Source organism: Typopeltis vanoorti, chromosome 20 (genome assembly GCF_054136105.1).
Source record: "Typopeltis vanoorti isolate ZY-2024b chromosome 20, IOZ_Tvanoo_1.0, whole genome shotgun sequence".
Taxonomy (NCBI): domain Eukaryota; kingdom Metazoa; phylum Arthropoda; class Arachnida; order Uropygi; family Thelyphonidae; genus Typopeltis; species Typopeltis vanoorti.
Genome location: NC_143568.1, coordinates 108,340,771 through 108,359,764, shown reverse-complemented (window position 1 = coordinate 108,359,764; position 18,994 = coordinate 108,340,771). Strand labels below are relative to the sequence as shown.

The 18,994-nt window shown below is 36.8% G+C and overlaps 1 protein-coding gene across 1 annotated transcript in view; it reads left to right on the top strand.

The window, feature by feature from the left end:
• The window catches only part of LOC150095776 (intraflagellar transport protein 22 homolog), a 67,130-nt gene that overhangs the window by 26,109 nt on the left and 22,027 nt on the right, over positions 1–18,994 (top strand). Inside the window, exon 2 of the mRNA XM_090410518.1 lies at positions 6,780–6,859. Within this exon, the coding sequence (XP_090266644.1) occupies positions 6,780–6,859 (80 nt within the window). The remainder of the gene's footprint in view (positions 1–6,779; positions 6,860–18,994) is intronic.

Below are 18,994 nucleotides of genomic sequence, written 5' to 3'. Positions count from 1 at the left end.
GGACGCCTTGAACGCACATGGATTACAGTCATGAATATGTCCCAGCTATGTGCAGGTCCTGAGCCCAGATAAAATTGGGGGGATTCGGGAAAGCAGTGGTGAACTACACTATCCTGTAAAAATCTCACCAGGAATACTTTGTGGACAATGCCTACAAAGTCATCTGTGGTTGGAAAAGACTGAAAGGGAAAATCATTCAGTTACACATCGTGTTAAATATAAATCATTCTGCTGAGTAGTTACCCAATTACAATCTTTAAAATGTGAACTTTAATTATAATCACCCTGTATAATATACTTTCTAACTCTTTCTTCCTAATGCATTTTTGAAAATTATAGAGACAACTACTGTATTTGAATAAAAACTTTAGTTTAATATAACTAAAATCTACGTTCAACGTTTCGACCTTTATGTCAAGGTCATCTTCTGGAGCATACAACTATACACAGAAAACAAGCTACACTACAATCAAACTGGTTTGTTAAAGACACTGACCAACCGCTACAACAATTGTTGGCCTGATCTCTGGTGAAAAAATAAATAAAATAAATAAATTTAAAAAAAAAATGTATACATCAACGCTAGAGTCTTATTATTGGTGTTATCTGTTGGTTGTAGAAATACATTGGGCACAACAACAAGTATCTATCTATATACATATATTAACATAATGTACATTCCAGCCAGTTGGTATGGAATGGTTTGTAATACTAGCTGTAGATTGGCTAGAGTCCTGACTTATGCTGGATCTTATATATTAGGTAGGCTGAATGTGTGCTATCCAGATCCTTGGAATTTTCATGCCATCTTTATTGTTGATATTTGGGTGGTTTATCAGGATTTCGCAGGCTTCCTTAAATTAACTTTCGTACCATGTTTTTGTGCAGTGTAAAGAACAGGTGCTTTTCCAGTTGATTTCGTGTAAGGTGTTGAGTGCGTGGTCTGAGAGGGCTGCTTCACCATAATGGTTATATTTAATGTGTTCTTTCTTGTGTATAAGGATTGTCCGTCCTGTTTCACCAATATACGGTAAGTTACAGGTGCAGCGGATGCAATAGACTCCAGGATGTGCTAATGGGAGGAGAGGATCCTTAGAGGAGTTTTAAGTTTAGTGGGTGGTTTAATGGTGGCATTGAGGTTATAATGTAGGATTCTGTTGATTTTTTCTGATAACCTTTTAATGTATGGGATGGCTATGGTTTTACTGTAATCTAGATTCGTTTTTGTTGTTGTTTTATGGAGTATTTTATTAATAGTATTTTTGTTATAGCCATTATTTATGAATGTGTCGCTGATGATTTTTAGTTCTTGTTTCAGGGCTTGCTGGTTAGAGCAAATTGTTGTAGCTCTGTTTTTAAGGGTGTTAATGACTCCATATTTTTGTGATGGGTGATGGTATGAATTAACATGTATGTATTGGCCAGTGTGTGTCGGTTTTCGGTAGACTGTGAAGGATAGACTGCCTGAAGGAAGACGTCTGTCTAGGAACAGGAACGAATTTTGGTTTTCGATTTTGATGGTAAATTGTATGCGTTCGTGTTGTTTGTTCAGGTGGCTAAGGAATGTGTTTAGCATTTGTCGCCCGTAGGAGGGGGGAGGATAACCTACCAACTCCTTGAGTGTTGCTGCTAATTTCTTGGCTAAGTGGTAATTGGGACTGTCTATTCCTTCCACAATTGGTCGAAGGGGCACATTTTGTTTGTGTATTTTCGTGACCCCATATATTCTGGAGGGGGGGCGTAGTGGGGTTTGAGTTTTTTTAACCGTGTCTGGTGGCCAGGAAGTGACAGACTTGAGTAGTTTCTCTGTTTTTATCCTTTATCCTTTTTGTTGGGTTATAATTTACCATGTTATATGTGTTGTTATCAGCTACTAGTTGATTCATTTGAAGTACGTATGTTGACCTGTCAAGGACAACAGTGGCATTGCCTTTATCCACTTTTGTTATTATTATGTTTTGTTTGGCTTTTAATGACTTAATTGCTGCTAATTCTGTTTTTGTGAGATTGTTCTGTATGGTTTTCTTAGTGTTCAGGACATTAAACATTTAACACCTTTAAAAACAGAGCTACAACAATTTGCTCTAACCAGCAAGCCCTAAAACAAGAACTAAAAATCATCAGCGACACATTCATAAATAATGGCTATAACAAAAATACTATTAATAAAATACTCCATAAAACAACAACAAAAACGAATCTAGATTACAGTAAAACCATAGCCATCCCATACATTAAAGGGTTATCAGAAAAAATCAACAGAATCCTACAACATTATAACCTCAATGACACCTTTAAACCACCCACTAAACTTAAAACCATATTCAACTCCTCTAAGGATCCTCTCCTCCCATTAGCACATCCTGGAGTCTATTGCATCCGCTGCACCTGTAACTTACCGTACATTGGTGAAACAGGACGGACAATCCCTATACACAAGAAAGAACACATTAAATATAACCATTATGGTGAAGCAGCCCTCTCAGACCACGCACTCAACACCTTACACGAAATCAACTGGAAAAGCACCTGCTCTTTACACCGCACAAAAACCTGGTATGAAAGGAAATTTAAGGAAGCCTGCGAAATCCTGATAAACCACCCAAATATCAACAACAAAGATGGCATGAAAATTCCAAGGATCTGGATAGCACACATTCAGCCTACCTAATATATAAGATCCAGCATATGTCAGGACTCTAGCCAATCTACAGCTAGTATTATAAACTATTCCATACCAACTGGCTGGAATGTACATGATGTTCATATATGTATATAGATAGATACTTGTTGTTGTGCCCAATGTATTTCTACAACCAACAGATAACACCAATAATAGGACTCTAGCGTTGATGTATAATTTTATTTTATTTTATTTTATTTTTTTATTTTTATTTTTAAAATGTTGTAGCGGTTGGTCAGTGTCTTTAACAAACCAGTTTGATTGTAGTGTAGCTTGTTTTCTGTGTATAGTTGTATGCTCCAGAAGATGACCTTGACATAAAGGGCGAAACGTCGAATGTAGATTTTAGTTATATTAAACTAAAGTTTTTATTCAAACACGGTAGTTGTCTCCATAATTTTCAAAAATGCATTCGGATCACCATGTAAGCTTAAAAGAAAGGACCTTTCTTCCTAACTTTCTATAACAGGGATATATATACAAGGGTGGTCTGAAAAGTTCTCGACCTAACAATGAAAAAAGGAATTTATAATTTTAAAATTATTTTTATTTTTCAACATAGTCTTCCTTAAGACTAATATATTGACTCCAGCGCCATTATACTAAGATCCTACTGAGAACCACTACGCCCCGTAGTGGTTCTCAGTAGGATCTGCAAAATACCCCTATACAGCTGCAAACACCTCTTGAAGAAAAATGCTGACCAGAGAGGAAGAGTTTTAGTTTTGGTAAGTAAGAGGGAGTTATCTGGGGAATAGGGTGGATGTTCCAACAGTTAATAGTGCATATCCCTTAATTTTCCCATTCCCAAAACACTTTTGTGGGCAGGTGGTGCATTGTTCTGATGAAAGATGATTTTTTTCTTCTGCAAACCAGGTCTTTTCTCACAAATTTTTTCATCTAGTCTTGTTAAAAGATTAGAATAATATTCCCTGTTTATTGTTTTACTCTTTTTCAAGATAATTAATAAACAAAATGCCTTTAGCATTCCAAAACACAGATGCCATGACCTTTCCTACTAATGGAACCGACTTTGTCTTCACTGGTGCTGAACAGCCGGCTTCTGTCCACTGTTTTAACTGCCATTTGGATTCGGTGTGCAAAAGTGAATCCAGGTCTCACCCATAGTAATAAATCGACAAACAAAATCAGTTTTATTCTTGTTAAAACACTCCAAACACTGTTCAGAGATTTTCATGCAAGTGCATTTTTTATCTGCTGTGAGCAAGCCCAGCATCCATCTTGCACAAAGCTTTTTTCATATGCATTTCCTCATGCAAAATATATCTGACACATTCTTTTGAAATGCCTATAGTCTCAGCAATTTCACACACTTTGACTCACCAGTCATCCAATACCACCCCACCTCGTGCACTTGATTAATGATTTCTGGTGTTGTTACACTTTTTGGATGTCCTTTACGTGGATCATCTTCAAGGCTGATATGGCCACTTTTAAACTCAGAAGCCCATTTCTTAATTGTCAAAAATGAAGGAGAAGAGTGCCCATAAACTTTTATGAACTTTGAATGAATTTCTTTTGGCATTAAACCTTCTTTTACAAAGAATTTTATAACTGCATGATACTCAATTTTATCCATTTCAAGGGATACAGACAACACTTTTGCTTCAGACAGCTGTATAAAACAAACTACTTGATAGAATGACTTGCAATTTTATATGGATGATTATGACAGATGTACCAACTTAGAAAAAAAAATCTTGACGATAGTGTTGCCATCTGTGGGCGTGGCTGAGAACTTTTCAGACCGCCCTTGTATATTGCTTTGATTCTTTAGCCATGCTGGTTTTTCTTTAATATGCATAAAATTCATAAATATATATAAAACTTATTGAAATAGAGGATATTATGGGTCTGTCCATATTTTATGACCAAATACGGAAAGAAATTTAAGTTTTAAAAATTATACTTAGTATAATACTTATTTAAATATTCCAATGCATACATTTATATTGTACTATAAAGAATACAGATTATAAAGCCCTAATGCACTTTACATAATAAATGAAGCAAATTTCTAATACTCTGTAGTGTATTATTATTAGAATTTTATTATCAAAGATGTATAATCTTTGATCATACATCTTTGTATTATCAAAACTAATAAAATTAACCTACGATACTTAATTTTATCCATTTCAATGGATATAGACAAAACTTTTGCTTCAGACAACCGTATAAAACAAACTACTTGATAGAATGACTTGCAATTTCACATGGCTGCTTATGACAAATGTATCAACTTAGAAAAAAAAATCTTGCCGATAGTGTCGCCATTTATGGTGAAGAACTTTTCAGACCACCCTCATTGCTTTATGAAAGGTACATTCTTAGTACTTTACTCACTTTTTATTATTATTATTATTATTTCTACCCAAGAACCCATGGAGTCAAAGACTCATCTAGGAGGTCCTTTTTTCATACTGTGCTTTAAAGACACTCAAATTCTCTGCAGACATGATACTCTCAGGCAAGGCATTCCAATCATTCCCAACTCTGCATGCAAAAACCTGCTTCTCACTCCCTTGCTCACATCCTCTTTATATAGTTTCCAGGGATGACCTCTGGTTCTTCCCTGATTTCCCACTGTTTTCTGTAGAACCTCTCCAACATTGGTCCTATAACAACCCCCTTACTTGTAGGTCTCTATCATATCTCCCCTCTTCCTCCTGTCCAGCAGACTCTGTAAATTGCATAATCTCAATCTTTCCTCATAATCGCCATTTCAGAGGTCAGAAACTACCTTACTTAGTCACCTCTGGATCCTTTCCAATATTTCTTCATCCTTTTGAAAACCAGGTGACCAAATCTGGGCACAGTAGTCCATGTGTGGCCTAATCAAAGCCTTATACAATGGAACAAGAATCTCTCTACTTCTATAAGTCAGTGTCCTCTACATCATTCCCAGAAGTCTTTGTGTTGTTTTCACAATTTTGGCAATTTGTCCCCTAAATTTCAGATCCTCATCCACTATCACCCCAAGATCTCTTATTTCCTCCACGTCCAACAATATATCCTCACTAAGCATAAATTCTGTATCCCATCTTTGTTTTCCAAATTTTAAAACCTTATATTTTGCAACATTGAACTCGCATCCCCATTCCAGTGCCCAATCACTAAATTTATTCAAGTCTTCTTGTAAGGTCGCAACATCTTCCCTACTCTTCATAGTTGCATCATCTGCAAACAACTGAATATCTCCATCCAAATCTTTGCCAATATCATTAATATACAAGTTAAACAGTAGTGGCCCTAAAACAAACCCCTGAGGCACACACCACTAGTGACTTTTCTTTTCCTGGATATTGCTCCCCCATACTTAACTTGCTGATACCTATCAGATAGCCAGTCTCAATCCAATGCACTAATCTAATATCCAACCCCATCTGCTCTAGTTTGACTATCAACTTATCATGCAGTAATCTATTAAAATCTATTATCTATAATAAAGTGACCTTTGAGTTAGATAAAGGAAAGGCCTGTACTGATACTCTGTTATCTTCTCAATAACTTCAGTGAAGACAGCTGAGGTGTAGCAGAATAAAAATAAAAACCTGTAATGAAATTGGAATTAAATCTTCATCTTTCCTCCCATCTCAGGCAAGTTACATGTTACAAACCACTTAGTCATGGAAATGGCGTTTAATAAAGTTCCTTTTAAAAAAATTCATTGTTTATTTACAATTGTTTATTCTATTTGTTTATTTAGAAATTCAAGGTTGCAGGTTCAACTCTCGCCATGGGCATGGATGTTTGTGATTTTCTGAAAATACTAGTGGCGGTAGATGGCATTTGTGGTGGTTGATGATGATTGTAGTTGTGGTTCATTGTAGTTGGTGGATTGAGTGGTGGAGACAGAGTTGTAGAGTAGGTGCCCTCCCTTGATGAATCTTTGAACTCCCTGGAGGTGTCACATAATAATAATTTAGGCAAATACAGCATACAAGTATATGATATCTAATCAGAATTTCTGAGAACGTTTTATTATTTGATAAATACATAAACAATGATTTGCTTCAGAAAATGTTATAGAACTAATATTTCATTAAGTTATTTAGTATTTTTCTTGTTTTAGAGTGGCAAGACCTCTATCTCTAATTTTTTGGCAGAGGCAACAGATAGTTCTGGAGATTACCATCCTACACAGGGTGTCAGGTAAGATATATATATATATATATATATATATATATATATATATATATATATATATATATATATAATGCAGATAATAATGCTTGAAGTGGCAATAAGTATCAGGAAAGATTTCTTTTGCTGTGTTCCTTTGCTATGTTGAATGCAATGAGAAGAGACAAAAAGAGACAGATGACGAATCAAACATGTTCAGGATATTGCACTATCTCAATGTGAATACAGCAGTTGGATTAGATGGTATATTTGTCCATGTATTATGAGAAAGTTTGAGAAAATTACAACGCCTATGCCATGTTGTTTAATTTATGTCTTTATTGGCATGATCACAAGGCATTAGAAAATATATAAGAGAGTGTCATTACATATTAGAGGCTTCAAAACAGAAGTAGCAAATTATTATTATTATTCAGGCCTCCATGGAGTCAAAAGACTCATTGTGGGAGGTCCTTCCTATGAAACACAAAGTCTATCATACCACTCCTTAAACTCATTGACCATTCTCGTTCTCACCACTCCATCAGGCAATGCATTCCATGGTTCAACCACCCTCCATGCAAAGAAACAACTCCTCACCCTCTTGCTCACAGTTTCCTTTTGTAACTTCCAGGTATGGCCTCTTGTCATCACTCCTTCCTGCTATTCAACCAAGCGAAAGAACTCCCCACTGTCAACCCTGTAACCACCTCTCAACCGTTTAAAAGTCTCAATCATATCAACTCTCCTTCTTCTATCCACCAAACTCTGCAGTCCACATTCCCTCAGCCGATCCTCATAACTATCATTGTACAGTCCTGAAACATCTTTGTTATCTGCCTTTGTACCCTTTCCACAGTTAATTTATCCCCTTCAAATCCTGGGGACCAAATCTGAGAAAAATAGTCCAAAGGTATAGACTGGTCAGTATCTCAAGGAAGGGTAAAATATTGTAAAATTTTCTGAAAGCCAGTCTGAATTCAGAAATGACTAGATAGGAATATGATACTCTAAGTGGACAGGAAGATATAGCTTTATGAAGGTTACATTCTTAGTACTTTACTAGCTTTTATAATAAAATGACCTCTGAGTTAAATAAAGGAAAGGCTGTACCATGATACTCTGTTGTCTTCTCAATAACTACAGAGAAGAAAAGCTCAGGTGTAGCTTTTCATTTCTCTCACATATGTCATAACATTGAATGGGATAAGAGCTCCATGCCATGCATAGAGGACAACTTCATTACCTGCAACATAAAAGAATCTACCATGGTCATCTGTTCACAAGGCACACTCAATAGAAACCAAGGAATGATCCTATGTGATATTTGGAAATTGCTCGTTTGATCTTTTTGCACATCAGACTAACTTTTCAGCCAACTATCATGCACATATCACTGAACAATAACAAACTATGCCAGATTCCAGGCTCCATGTGTGTTTTGTTTTTAACTTATATTAATGGCTCCTACATGTTTCTATATTTTAGTATGTTATGGTTCATGTTAGCCTTTTCTTGTAAATTTGGTTCGTCCTAATCCTAACTCAGAAGAAGCCATAAGTATATGCAGCAAAACTAGTTGATTGATTGATTGATCTCATCCATCCCTTTAGGATGGGTAGAGTCCCCTAATGATGGGTTCACGACAAAATTAATGCAGCTGGTTCATCTCCTTGCTACATCCCCCTAAGGATAGTATTCATGACTGTATCCGTGTGTGTGTGTGTGTGTGTGTGTGTGTGTGTGTGTGTGTGTGTGTGTGTGTGTGTGTGTGTGTGTGTGTGTGTGTGTGTGTGTGTGTGTGTTCATGGAGCCGGTTTGCTTGCAGGATGAAAACCCCCAGATAAAATGGCATAAAAAAAAAAAACCTGCTGTCCATGCCCAAGACCGGCTAACTTGGCTATGGCTAAAGAAGATCCTTAAGCTCCTCATGTTGTCAACAGGAATCAAACCTAGGACACTCCTTCCCCAGGCATATGGTTATGAAGCACCAAGCCATAGGCTAACCGCACGGACTCAAAACTAGTTGGTTTCATTTATTTATATTAATATGGCTAAATAAATCTAATGCATTCCTTCTTGGAATGCATTAGATGCAGAAGACTAGCAAATAGACAGACAGAAGTAGTAGTATATGTTAAATAGAACCTAGAAGAAAGCAGATGATAAATGGTTCCAGCTCTGTTTTTGAACTGCTGATATTTAATTTGTACATTAATGATAATCAGGATTATTTGAGGAGGAGAATATTCCATTTTTTACTGATAATGATGCAGAACTCTGGAAACAATAGTAAATGAAGGTAATTTAGGGATCCCAGAACGAGATTTTTTTTTTATATATCAGCCCTACACATGAGATCCAAGACTTCTGACACAGCAGTGCTTTGTATGGGCAGGTAGTTAGAAAGAAAAAAGGAATTTATTATTATTATTACGTGATAGGGAGGACACCTACTCTACAACTTTGTCTCCACCACTTAATCCACCAACAGTGGACCGCTACTACCATCACCAATGCCATCTACTGCCCATCACCACTAGTATTTTTTGTTTGTAAATTGCATGTGTTCTCAAGGCCAATTTGTCTGTTTGCAGGATGAAAAACCCAAGTTTCCGGGAGAAGAAAACTTGCTACCTCCATACAAGATCAGCTAACTCGCCTTCAATTGAAAAAAAAAAAAAAAACATATAAAGATTCCTCTTGTCACAATGAGAATGAAACTTAAGCCTTTCCAATCAAAGGGTGCAACATACCATCGTTCTTCCAATTGTGCTACAGAGGCAGTAGTTTGTTGATGCATTTGTTCGTGCATGAAGACCAGAGAGTTATATTCATTGGGGAAAACAGTATGAGGAAGATTGTTTTGATCAGCAGCTGCTTTTGTTTATATGTGATTAAAAGGAAGTGGAGGGATGGTAAATTAAATATGGTGTATAATAAATATGGTAGCGAAAGTATGGTTACAGAAATGCACCAACTATGTAATATGATATGGAAAGAAGGGAAAGTGCCAGAGGAGTGGGTGAAATCGATATTAGTGACATTATACAAGAAAGGAAATAAGCTAGAATGTAAAATTTATAGAAAAATTGCCTTGACAAATTACCTTGGTAAAGTGATGAGGATGATATTGACAGAAAGATTGAGAACACAATTCTCATTGTATTCTCAAAGCATACCTTGCAGATGAGTAAGCAGGATTTAGGAAAGATAGAACTACAATTCAACAGATTTTGAAATGCAGTTAATAGCAGAAATGCTAAGAGAAAAAACAAAAACATATGTACTTGCTTTATTGATTTTAAGAAGGCATTTGACAGTATCGGCCAGAAAGTGACATTATTGGTGCTAGAATCCTATGGAAGTGATAGAAAACTAATAGCTATATTAAAAAGAGGTTTATCAGAATGCAGTTGCAGCAGTTAGAATAGGTGATGATTTGGGGAAAATGGTTTAGAACAGGCAGAGGTACTAGACAGGGGGGACCCAATATCACCAAGCATTTTCATCGCACATTTATAAAGAGTAATGAATAAAATGAAGGAAGATGCAAAAGGAATATCAGTGCATGGGATGAGAATTAACAATCTGAGATTTGCAGATGACATTGTTATTATTGAAGAAGATGAAAGAGAACTACAAAAAACACTGAAACTGTTAAATGAGGAAGGGAAGAGATTTGGACTTGTTATGAACGTTGAAAAAACGAAGACAGTGGTATTTGGTGAGAAGAACATGAAACAAAAGATACAAGTGGATGGAATTGATGTAGAACAATTCACATATTTGGAAAGTAAAATGGCATATGATTTGGAATGTAAAAAAGAAATAAAGATCAGGATTGCAAAGGGAAGAACAAATTTGAACCATGAATAACATCTGTAAAAGTAAAGTGATCAGCCTGCAAACAAAACTAAGAGTGCTGGAAACATGCATCTTTAGTGGTCTAAATAAGAAATCAAGAAAAAGAATTTTGGCATTTGAAAAAACTTGTTACAGGAAGATTCTAAGAATAGGATGGGTACAAAAAAATCACAAATGAAGAGCTCTATCAGAAGATACGACCAAAAGAGAATCTAATGCAAAATATTATGAAACAGAAGCTGCAATTATTTGGACACATCTGTAGAATGAGTGAGGACCGGAAATTCATATTTGGTATTATGGATGGTGTAAACAGAAGAGGTAGACCATACAGAGAATGGATATACAACATAAAGAACTGGTGTGGAATGGGTTTACAGAACTACAACACTGTGCACTGGACAAAGAAAGGTGGAAAAAGATAGTGAAAGAAGCATCAGACACCAACGGGCAGTGAGCCCATGGTTCATGATGATGATGAATTCAGTTGAGTTGCATCCTTGGAAATATCTGTAGAAGACATAATTCAGCAACAGTGACTGGATGGGTCATCAATTAACCCTTTCTGCCCTAGTGATTCCAATTGGAATCACTAACTTTCTTGGCCTTCATAGCCCATGTTACGTGGCGAATGATTCCAATTCTGAAATGATTCATTGAAAATGAATCATTTCATTTTCAATGATTCATTGAACATGAAATTTCCATGAATCATTGAAAAAAATACATTTTCATTTTCTGAAAAATGAAAATGTATTTTTCAGAAAAATACTTGATACCCTTGCTTATTTTAGACCTAAAGACAAAATAAATAGAAAAATTTTTTTCACTTGGAAAAAACAAAATTCAGGGCAGAAAGGGTTAAGTGAATTGCTTGCATCTGAATATACAATGAAGCATTTATTCTTAAGAGTACCCCTCACATATGGGAACAGTATTCTAATGTCTGAAGTGGATTTGAGCTTTGTAAATTGTCAGAAGTTGAGCAGGAGAGTACTGTTTGGAATGAAAAAGAATACCAGGTTTTTGGAGGCTGCAGATGCTATGGACTTGATATGCTTATGTCAAATTAGGTTAGATGCAAAACTCAACCCAAGAAGAGAAAACTATCCTGGTTGGTGAGCTGTATGTTGTCAAAATTGAGGGAGAGTAAAGCATGGCTCTTCTTTCTGGAGATGAGACAGGATTGTGTTTTGGTGGTATTAAAATTAACCAGGTTTTTTCACTCAATTTGAGAATGGTAAGGAGATCAGTGTTAACAGTATTGGTTAGAGAAGATCATGAAGCATTAATTACCTGAGCACTAGAAGGTTTTGAAAGTGAAAAGAGGAGTGGAGAGTACTATCATCAGCAGAGCTATGATTTCATATCAGAGGGAGAAGATCATTGATGTATAGGAGAAAGAGTGTAGGTGAAAGCACAGAACCCTAGGGAACACCAGCATTGATTGAAAAATTTCATGGAAGAAAACCCATCTGCCATGATCCATCACTGAACAACCAGAGAGGAAGTTGGCAGTCCATCCACAAAGGAGACCACAATGCCAGAATTGATCGAATACCTTGGAAATATCAGGAGTGATCACTTGAGTTTCTCCAAACTTTTCCATTTGAATAGACTGACATTTTGGAGAAAAGAATAATGACTTCCAGTTGTTCAGTAAAGTGTAAAGTATATATTTTGGATTGAGGAGATTATATGCTGTACTTTACATTGATTGGATTGGACTGCACTACAAGAAATAGAGTAAATGAGAATGGACAAGGAGTTGAAGTTCAGGTGAAATGTCTTGCAAAAGTGGTGAAAATGTGCAATAAATTGCTTACATGTGTAAAATATGAGATATTATTAACCTTCTTTTATTATGCCTTGATATGACTACATTTAGACTACTGTGTTTAGATTTGGCCACCATAGTTTTTAAAGGCAGTATTTTAAGGTGAGGTATGATGAGATGTGTGTATGATAAAAGGGCTTCCTAGATGATTCTTTGACTCCATGGGGTCTTGGGATAATAATAATAATAAAATGAGGAAGTTTTAACTTATGGATCTGAGAGCTGGGTCAGAAGTAAAACACTTGACCAAAGACTAGAGACCGCAGATATGAGAGTCCTGAGAAAGATTAGAGGCGTGAACAGATGGCATCAATGGCAATATCATATTAAAAATGAGGATATTAGGAAAGAACTTGACATTGTCAGCATCCAGGAATGCATTAGCAGAACTAATCTCAGATGGTATGGTCACTTAAACAGAATGGGAGAGGAAAGATTAGCAAAACAAGTGTTCTCTGCCAGGTTGGCAGGAAAACGACCCAGAGGAAGACCAAGATATCGGTGGATTGATACGGTACAAAGTGCCTTAGAGGATAGAAATATAAGATCTGATAATGTTGGAGTCTTGACAAGTAACAGACTGATTTGGAGGAAAATTGTAGATAGGAAGTTAGTAATGATGTAATTTTTTCATGTAGTACTGTCATATCCTGTACACCCCTTGAGGGTACATGGCAGGAATTTGACGATGATGATGAGGAAGTGGGAGAGGCTCAAACAGGTGACAGGAGTGTGAAATTTTCAGTGAGATTATTGATTTGTGGGTTGCAAAATGGATTGAGAGACAGACAAGAGAGCATATGATAAATTCATATAAATTGTGAAAGGTAGATAAATTTTTAACCTGAAAATTGTATGAAATTGCACTTAGCAAAGATGTGACTACAAGGCCATCATCAGATTAGATCGTGCCTGAGGCAAACAATCACCCCTGATGGATTATAAGACAAAAATATAAGAAACTCTCCAATTGCTGTTTTGTTTTTATTAAAAGAGAAACATTAATGCAAAACAATTACATAATAATATTAATTAAATGTTTGCTCTACAGGGATATCGCACAATAAAACTGTTTATAAGCTCTTCTAAATTTAAATTATAAGATATCTCTGCTTCTATTGATATAGTTGCTAGACCAACCAATGTTTCTTGGGTCACTGCTGTTCGCAAATAATTTTTAATCAGTTTAAGCTTGGAAAAACTTCTTTCCGCATTTGCTACGCTAACAGGAATTGTTAAAAATATCCTTAGGGTGGTGGTTATGTTGGGATAAATTTCTACAAGATTTTGGTTATATATATATATATATATATATATATGATAAAATTTGGTGAGGACCACTTTTCTCTTGTATTATTTTTGAGAGAATTTTTAATTCTTCAAATAAATCTATTGCATCTACATCAGATGTAAAATATCTTGTTGCCGTAATACTGCACCCACCACAATATGGCTGAACGAGTGCCCTTATTAAGTGCCGCCATGAAACAGGCTGCCTCTGTGGTGCTACACCCTGTTGACGGTACTGTGTGACTGCCAGATTTTTTCCTCCTTAGAGAGTGGTGAATGAGTGCAATGGGTTACCAGAGGGAGTTGAGTGCATTTATTGAATACGTTATAAGGAGAAATGTGATGGACACTGTGGGGATTAATAATTAATGAGTGACACCCCTTCCCTCTACAGTGTGTCCTAGTGCTCCATAGAGCTTCCCAGAAAATAATTGTTTAAATAAATCTTTTTTTTTCCACTTTTTTTTTTTTTGATAATACCAACATATCAATTTAACATATTAATAATTTATCTATTTATCTCAATGCAGATAATAAAGCATTGAATCAAATAAATATGAAGTATTGAATTAAGCCTTTATCAGATATTAATCATAAATGGATGAAATCCAAATTTGTGCAAAATTTGTCAATTGATTAATACATTTTTTTTATTACAATCATTAACTGAAAGAAGAAATTTGCACAAATAAGTGATGCTGACAAAGGCAACTCAACAGTCATTTTGAACTCTACAAAATAAATAGAAAAAATCAAACACAAACATCTATAAAAATTTGGAACAAGATCCCACAGGATATTTCCATCATAAAACAAATAACTTAAAAATGCTGAACTGGTCTGAAGAAACAAAAAAATGCCTTGAATCTAGACATCCTCTTATTCTAAGAGGATGAACACAACCACAAAATAAATAAAGATATGATGATATATTTATTGGCTGACCCAATACTATTATACAATTATAAGATCCTTCCTGGACGACATTTATCCTTGAATTCACAGTTGAATTAGAAAGAAATAGAGATATCAGAAAAAAACATACTCAGCTTCTCAGTCTACAGGAAACCAACTAACACAGGACGTTACCTACATGCAACTTCTCATCACCACCCACCTAGCACAAAAAATGGGCATCATTTGTTCCTTCCTTACATGATAGAGCCTACAGAATTTCCACCAACATAGATAAAAGAAACAACGGACTACAGCATATTGAAATTTTTTTTTACCTTGGTTCTACTATACATTAAAGATACTAAGAAATTATATGCTTGGTTTTAATCCTTTACTCAAATAAGCAAAACAATGTTTTGTGCATGAAATATATTCATGTCTGAGCTACTTGTATTATTATTACAAGCGACTCCAAGGAATCCTTACACTCATCAAGGGAGGCCCTAAACATCATGACCATCACAACTATTCGACAATCACACAGTATCTATCATACTTTGCCTTGAACTCATTCACCGTCATAGCACCCACAACAGACTCTGGCAGCTTATTCCACTCATTCACCACTCTAAAAGTAAAAAACCCATCTCTAACACCCTTATTAACCACACTCTTGCCAAGCTTCCATGGATGTCCCGTAGTCCTCCTACCACCAGTACTGTTCTCAAAAATATCCTCTGAATTAATCCTATAGAAACCCTTCAGCAATTTGAATGTCTCAATCATATCTCCCCTTTTCCACCTATCAACCAATTTCTGCAACCCACAAATCTTCAACCTGTTTTCATAAGGTTCATTCCATAGACCTGCTGTCATCTTGGTCACTTGCCTCTGGATCCTCTCAACCACCTCCCCCATCAAGAAGAAGCCTAGGTGACCAAATCTGGCACAGTAGTCGAAATGGGGTCTTATCAAGGCTCGATACAGAGGAACAATAACTTGCTTATCTCTGCTCGCCAAAGTATTCTTCAGCATCCAAGTGATTTGATGAGCTGATTTAGTCACTTTTGCAATGTGCCCCCTAAACTTCAACTCCCTATCCACCAACACTCCCAAGTCCCTTGGTCTTATCAATCTCCTGGAGTGCAGTTCCACCAATGTGATATACTGCTGCTAATCTTTTCACCCCAAAACCTTACATTTTGCCACATTAAACTGACATCCATTTTCCTTAGCCCAGACCTCCAATCTATCCAAATCATCCTGCAAAATTTTGACATCTTCTGCATTCACTATTTCCCAATCATCAGCGAACAAAGAACAAATGAACCGTTCTTCTCAGATCCTTCCCTATATCGTTAATGAACAAATTAAACAGCAGTGGTCCAAGAACAGAGCCCTGCAGTACGCCACTAGTCACAGGCTGTCTTTTGGACTCTACTCCTGAGTAAACTACTCTCTGGTATCTCTCCATCAATCACCCCCCCTCCCTATCCATCTCACCAACCCTATATCCATTCCCATATGCAGTTTACAGATTAGAATTCCATGTGGTATCCTGTCAAAGGCCTTAGCCAGGTCCAGCAGTATCACTGTATACCCATTACCCTTATCCAGTTCAGCCATCATTGTGTTATAAAACCTGAGCAAGTTACTGAGGCATGATCTACCCTTCACAAAACCATGCTGTCCCCCATACAGTATCTCATTTTCATCAATCCATTCCTGTATTTTTCCCTTGACTACTTTCTCCAAGACTTTGACAACAACTCCTGATATGCTGATCGGTCGGTAATTTGCAACAGTAGTCTTGGATCCTCCTTTATGCAGTCGTACTATTTTCCCCTCTTTCTATCCCTTCGGGACTAAACCAGACCTGAGACTCAGATTAAACAATATGGTCAAGGCACTGACAATTCTTTAGCCACTTCATGTAAGACCCGTGCTGGTATACCGTCCAATCCCACAGATGTATTCACGTTAAGGTTCTGTAATATACTATTCACCTCTTCATTCACCACAATTCCCATATAAACTAATAGTTCCTTCATTCCTTCAATGTCACCACCTGGATGATATACTCTCTTGCAAAGTGCTCACTCAGTAATTCCACTATATCAACTGATTCAGCGACCTCCCTACCATCGGCATTCCTTAAAATCATTCTGCCATGTACAGTTTTCTTTTACTTGCAGCATATTGAAAAAACTGCTTGGGATTCTCTTTAGCTTGCATGGCTAATTTCCTTTCATAATCTGCTTTTGCTTTTCTTACCACACTCATTACCCTTCTGGCCTGTTCTTTATACCGTTCATGTGCCTGCAGGTCACCATTCTCCTTAAATTCCCTCCACAATTGTTTCTTTTTTTGCAACTCAAGCTTAATGGTGTTATTCATCCATTTAACCCCTACTTGATTTACTGTTTGGACTCTAGGTATACAGTCAGCCATAACCTCCTGCAAATGCTCCTTGACCACTTCCCATGTCCTATCAACATCCAGCCCTTGCAGTTTTACATGGCATGGCACTGAACCAAGCAATCTCCTAAGCTTGTCATACTTGCCAGCACGGTAATTCCACTTGTACCCTGTCTTAATCGAAAATTTCACACATTTAGCCACCTCCCAGGTCAAGACCCTATGATCACTCTCACCAATAGGTGGCAACATGGTCATATTCATTACAGTCAAATTCTCAGATACTATTACTAGGTCAAGCACTCTCGAATTCCTAGTATTTTCCATTACATGCTGTCTCAGATAGTTATCCCTTAGTAACTGAATAAAATCCAGTTCCTTCCTCACTTGTGTCCTCTCCTCCTTCCAATCGATGTTACCATAATTGAAATTCCCCATAATAATTACCCTCCTTCCACTCATTTCATCAATTTGTCTATGCATACTATCTCCACCATCTATTCCATCACCTGGTCTATAGCAGCACCCAACTGTATATTTTGTTCCGTTAGTCTCAATCTCACACCAAATAGCCTCAAATGAGCTCTTTTCACTATCCTGCGATACAACTTCAATTCTCCTTGGCTGCAGTTCATCAGCTATCATCAATAACACCCCCTCCCCCCAATTTTATTCTCTCTGTCTCTCCTAAACATACTATAACATACACATTCTATCCCCCCTAACTATATCATCTTCCGTCAACCATGTTTCACTAATGCCAATAACCCGTGGCCAGGAAGAGCCAACCAACACCAAAAATTCTTCCTTCTTGTTCCTAATACTCCTGACATTAGTATACATGAAATGCAGAGGTCCATTTGTCCCACCCCTATCTTGATGCGTTATACTAACTATCCCATTCTGATTTCTTGTCCTTCGTACTAGCTCAGGCATATTATATACATTCTTACACTCAACTGCCTCACTGATGTCTGCATATCCACTTCCTCCCCTCCTTAATAGTTCTAGTTTCCCTGATTTTGCACATCTACTCTCACTTCACTCAGCAACACTTTTTCCAGTCTTTGCACACCAAATCCATTCAAATGTAAGCCATCCATCTTGTACAAATCCTTTTGCCCATCAAACTCACTCCACACGTCCACAAACTCCACACAATACCGTCTGCATAACCTGCACATAAAGTCATTTGCGATTATGGCCCTCCTACTAAACTCTTCTCTGTCATACCGCAGCAACAGACTCACTATCCTAACTCTGTCACTCTTTTCTTTTGCTACCTCTAATAATTCCTTCAAGTCCTCTCTCATATCAAATTTATCTCCTTTCAAATCATTCGTTCTCGCTAAGACTATCATTTCTTTCACCCTCTGCTTTTGCGCTCTAATACTCTCACTTACATCCTTAATTTTCATGCCCTGTAAGTATGATTTAGTCAAACTCTCATCTATCACATCTCTACTAACGAGTCACCATACAACACTCTTTCCTTCATTTCTGAAACACTCCCATACACCTATTTTTCCTTTCATACACTTGCTTATTTCTGTTAGCCAAGGTGCTTGGGAAAGAGTTTTGCAGGTGCTCCAACTGCCACTTTGCCCTATGTATTACTCTGCATAACCGTGCGATCTCACTCATTACAGCTAATTTCTCATTTTTTTTATCATTCAAACCATTTTCTCTCTTTCATCACCACTTTCATTGCTATCTTGTACAACATCACAATTTACTATCAAACCACTATTTTCTCTCACATTCTGGCTTTCTTCTACAACAACAATCTCACGATCTGACACACGCTTCAATTCCTCACTTTCCTTACATTTTCGGCACAGTTTCCCACCACTATC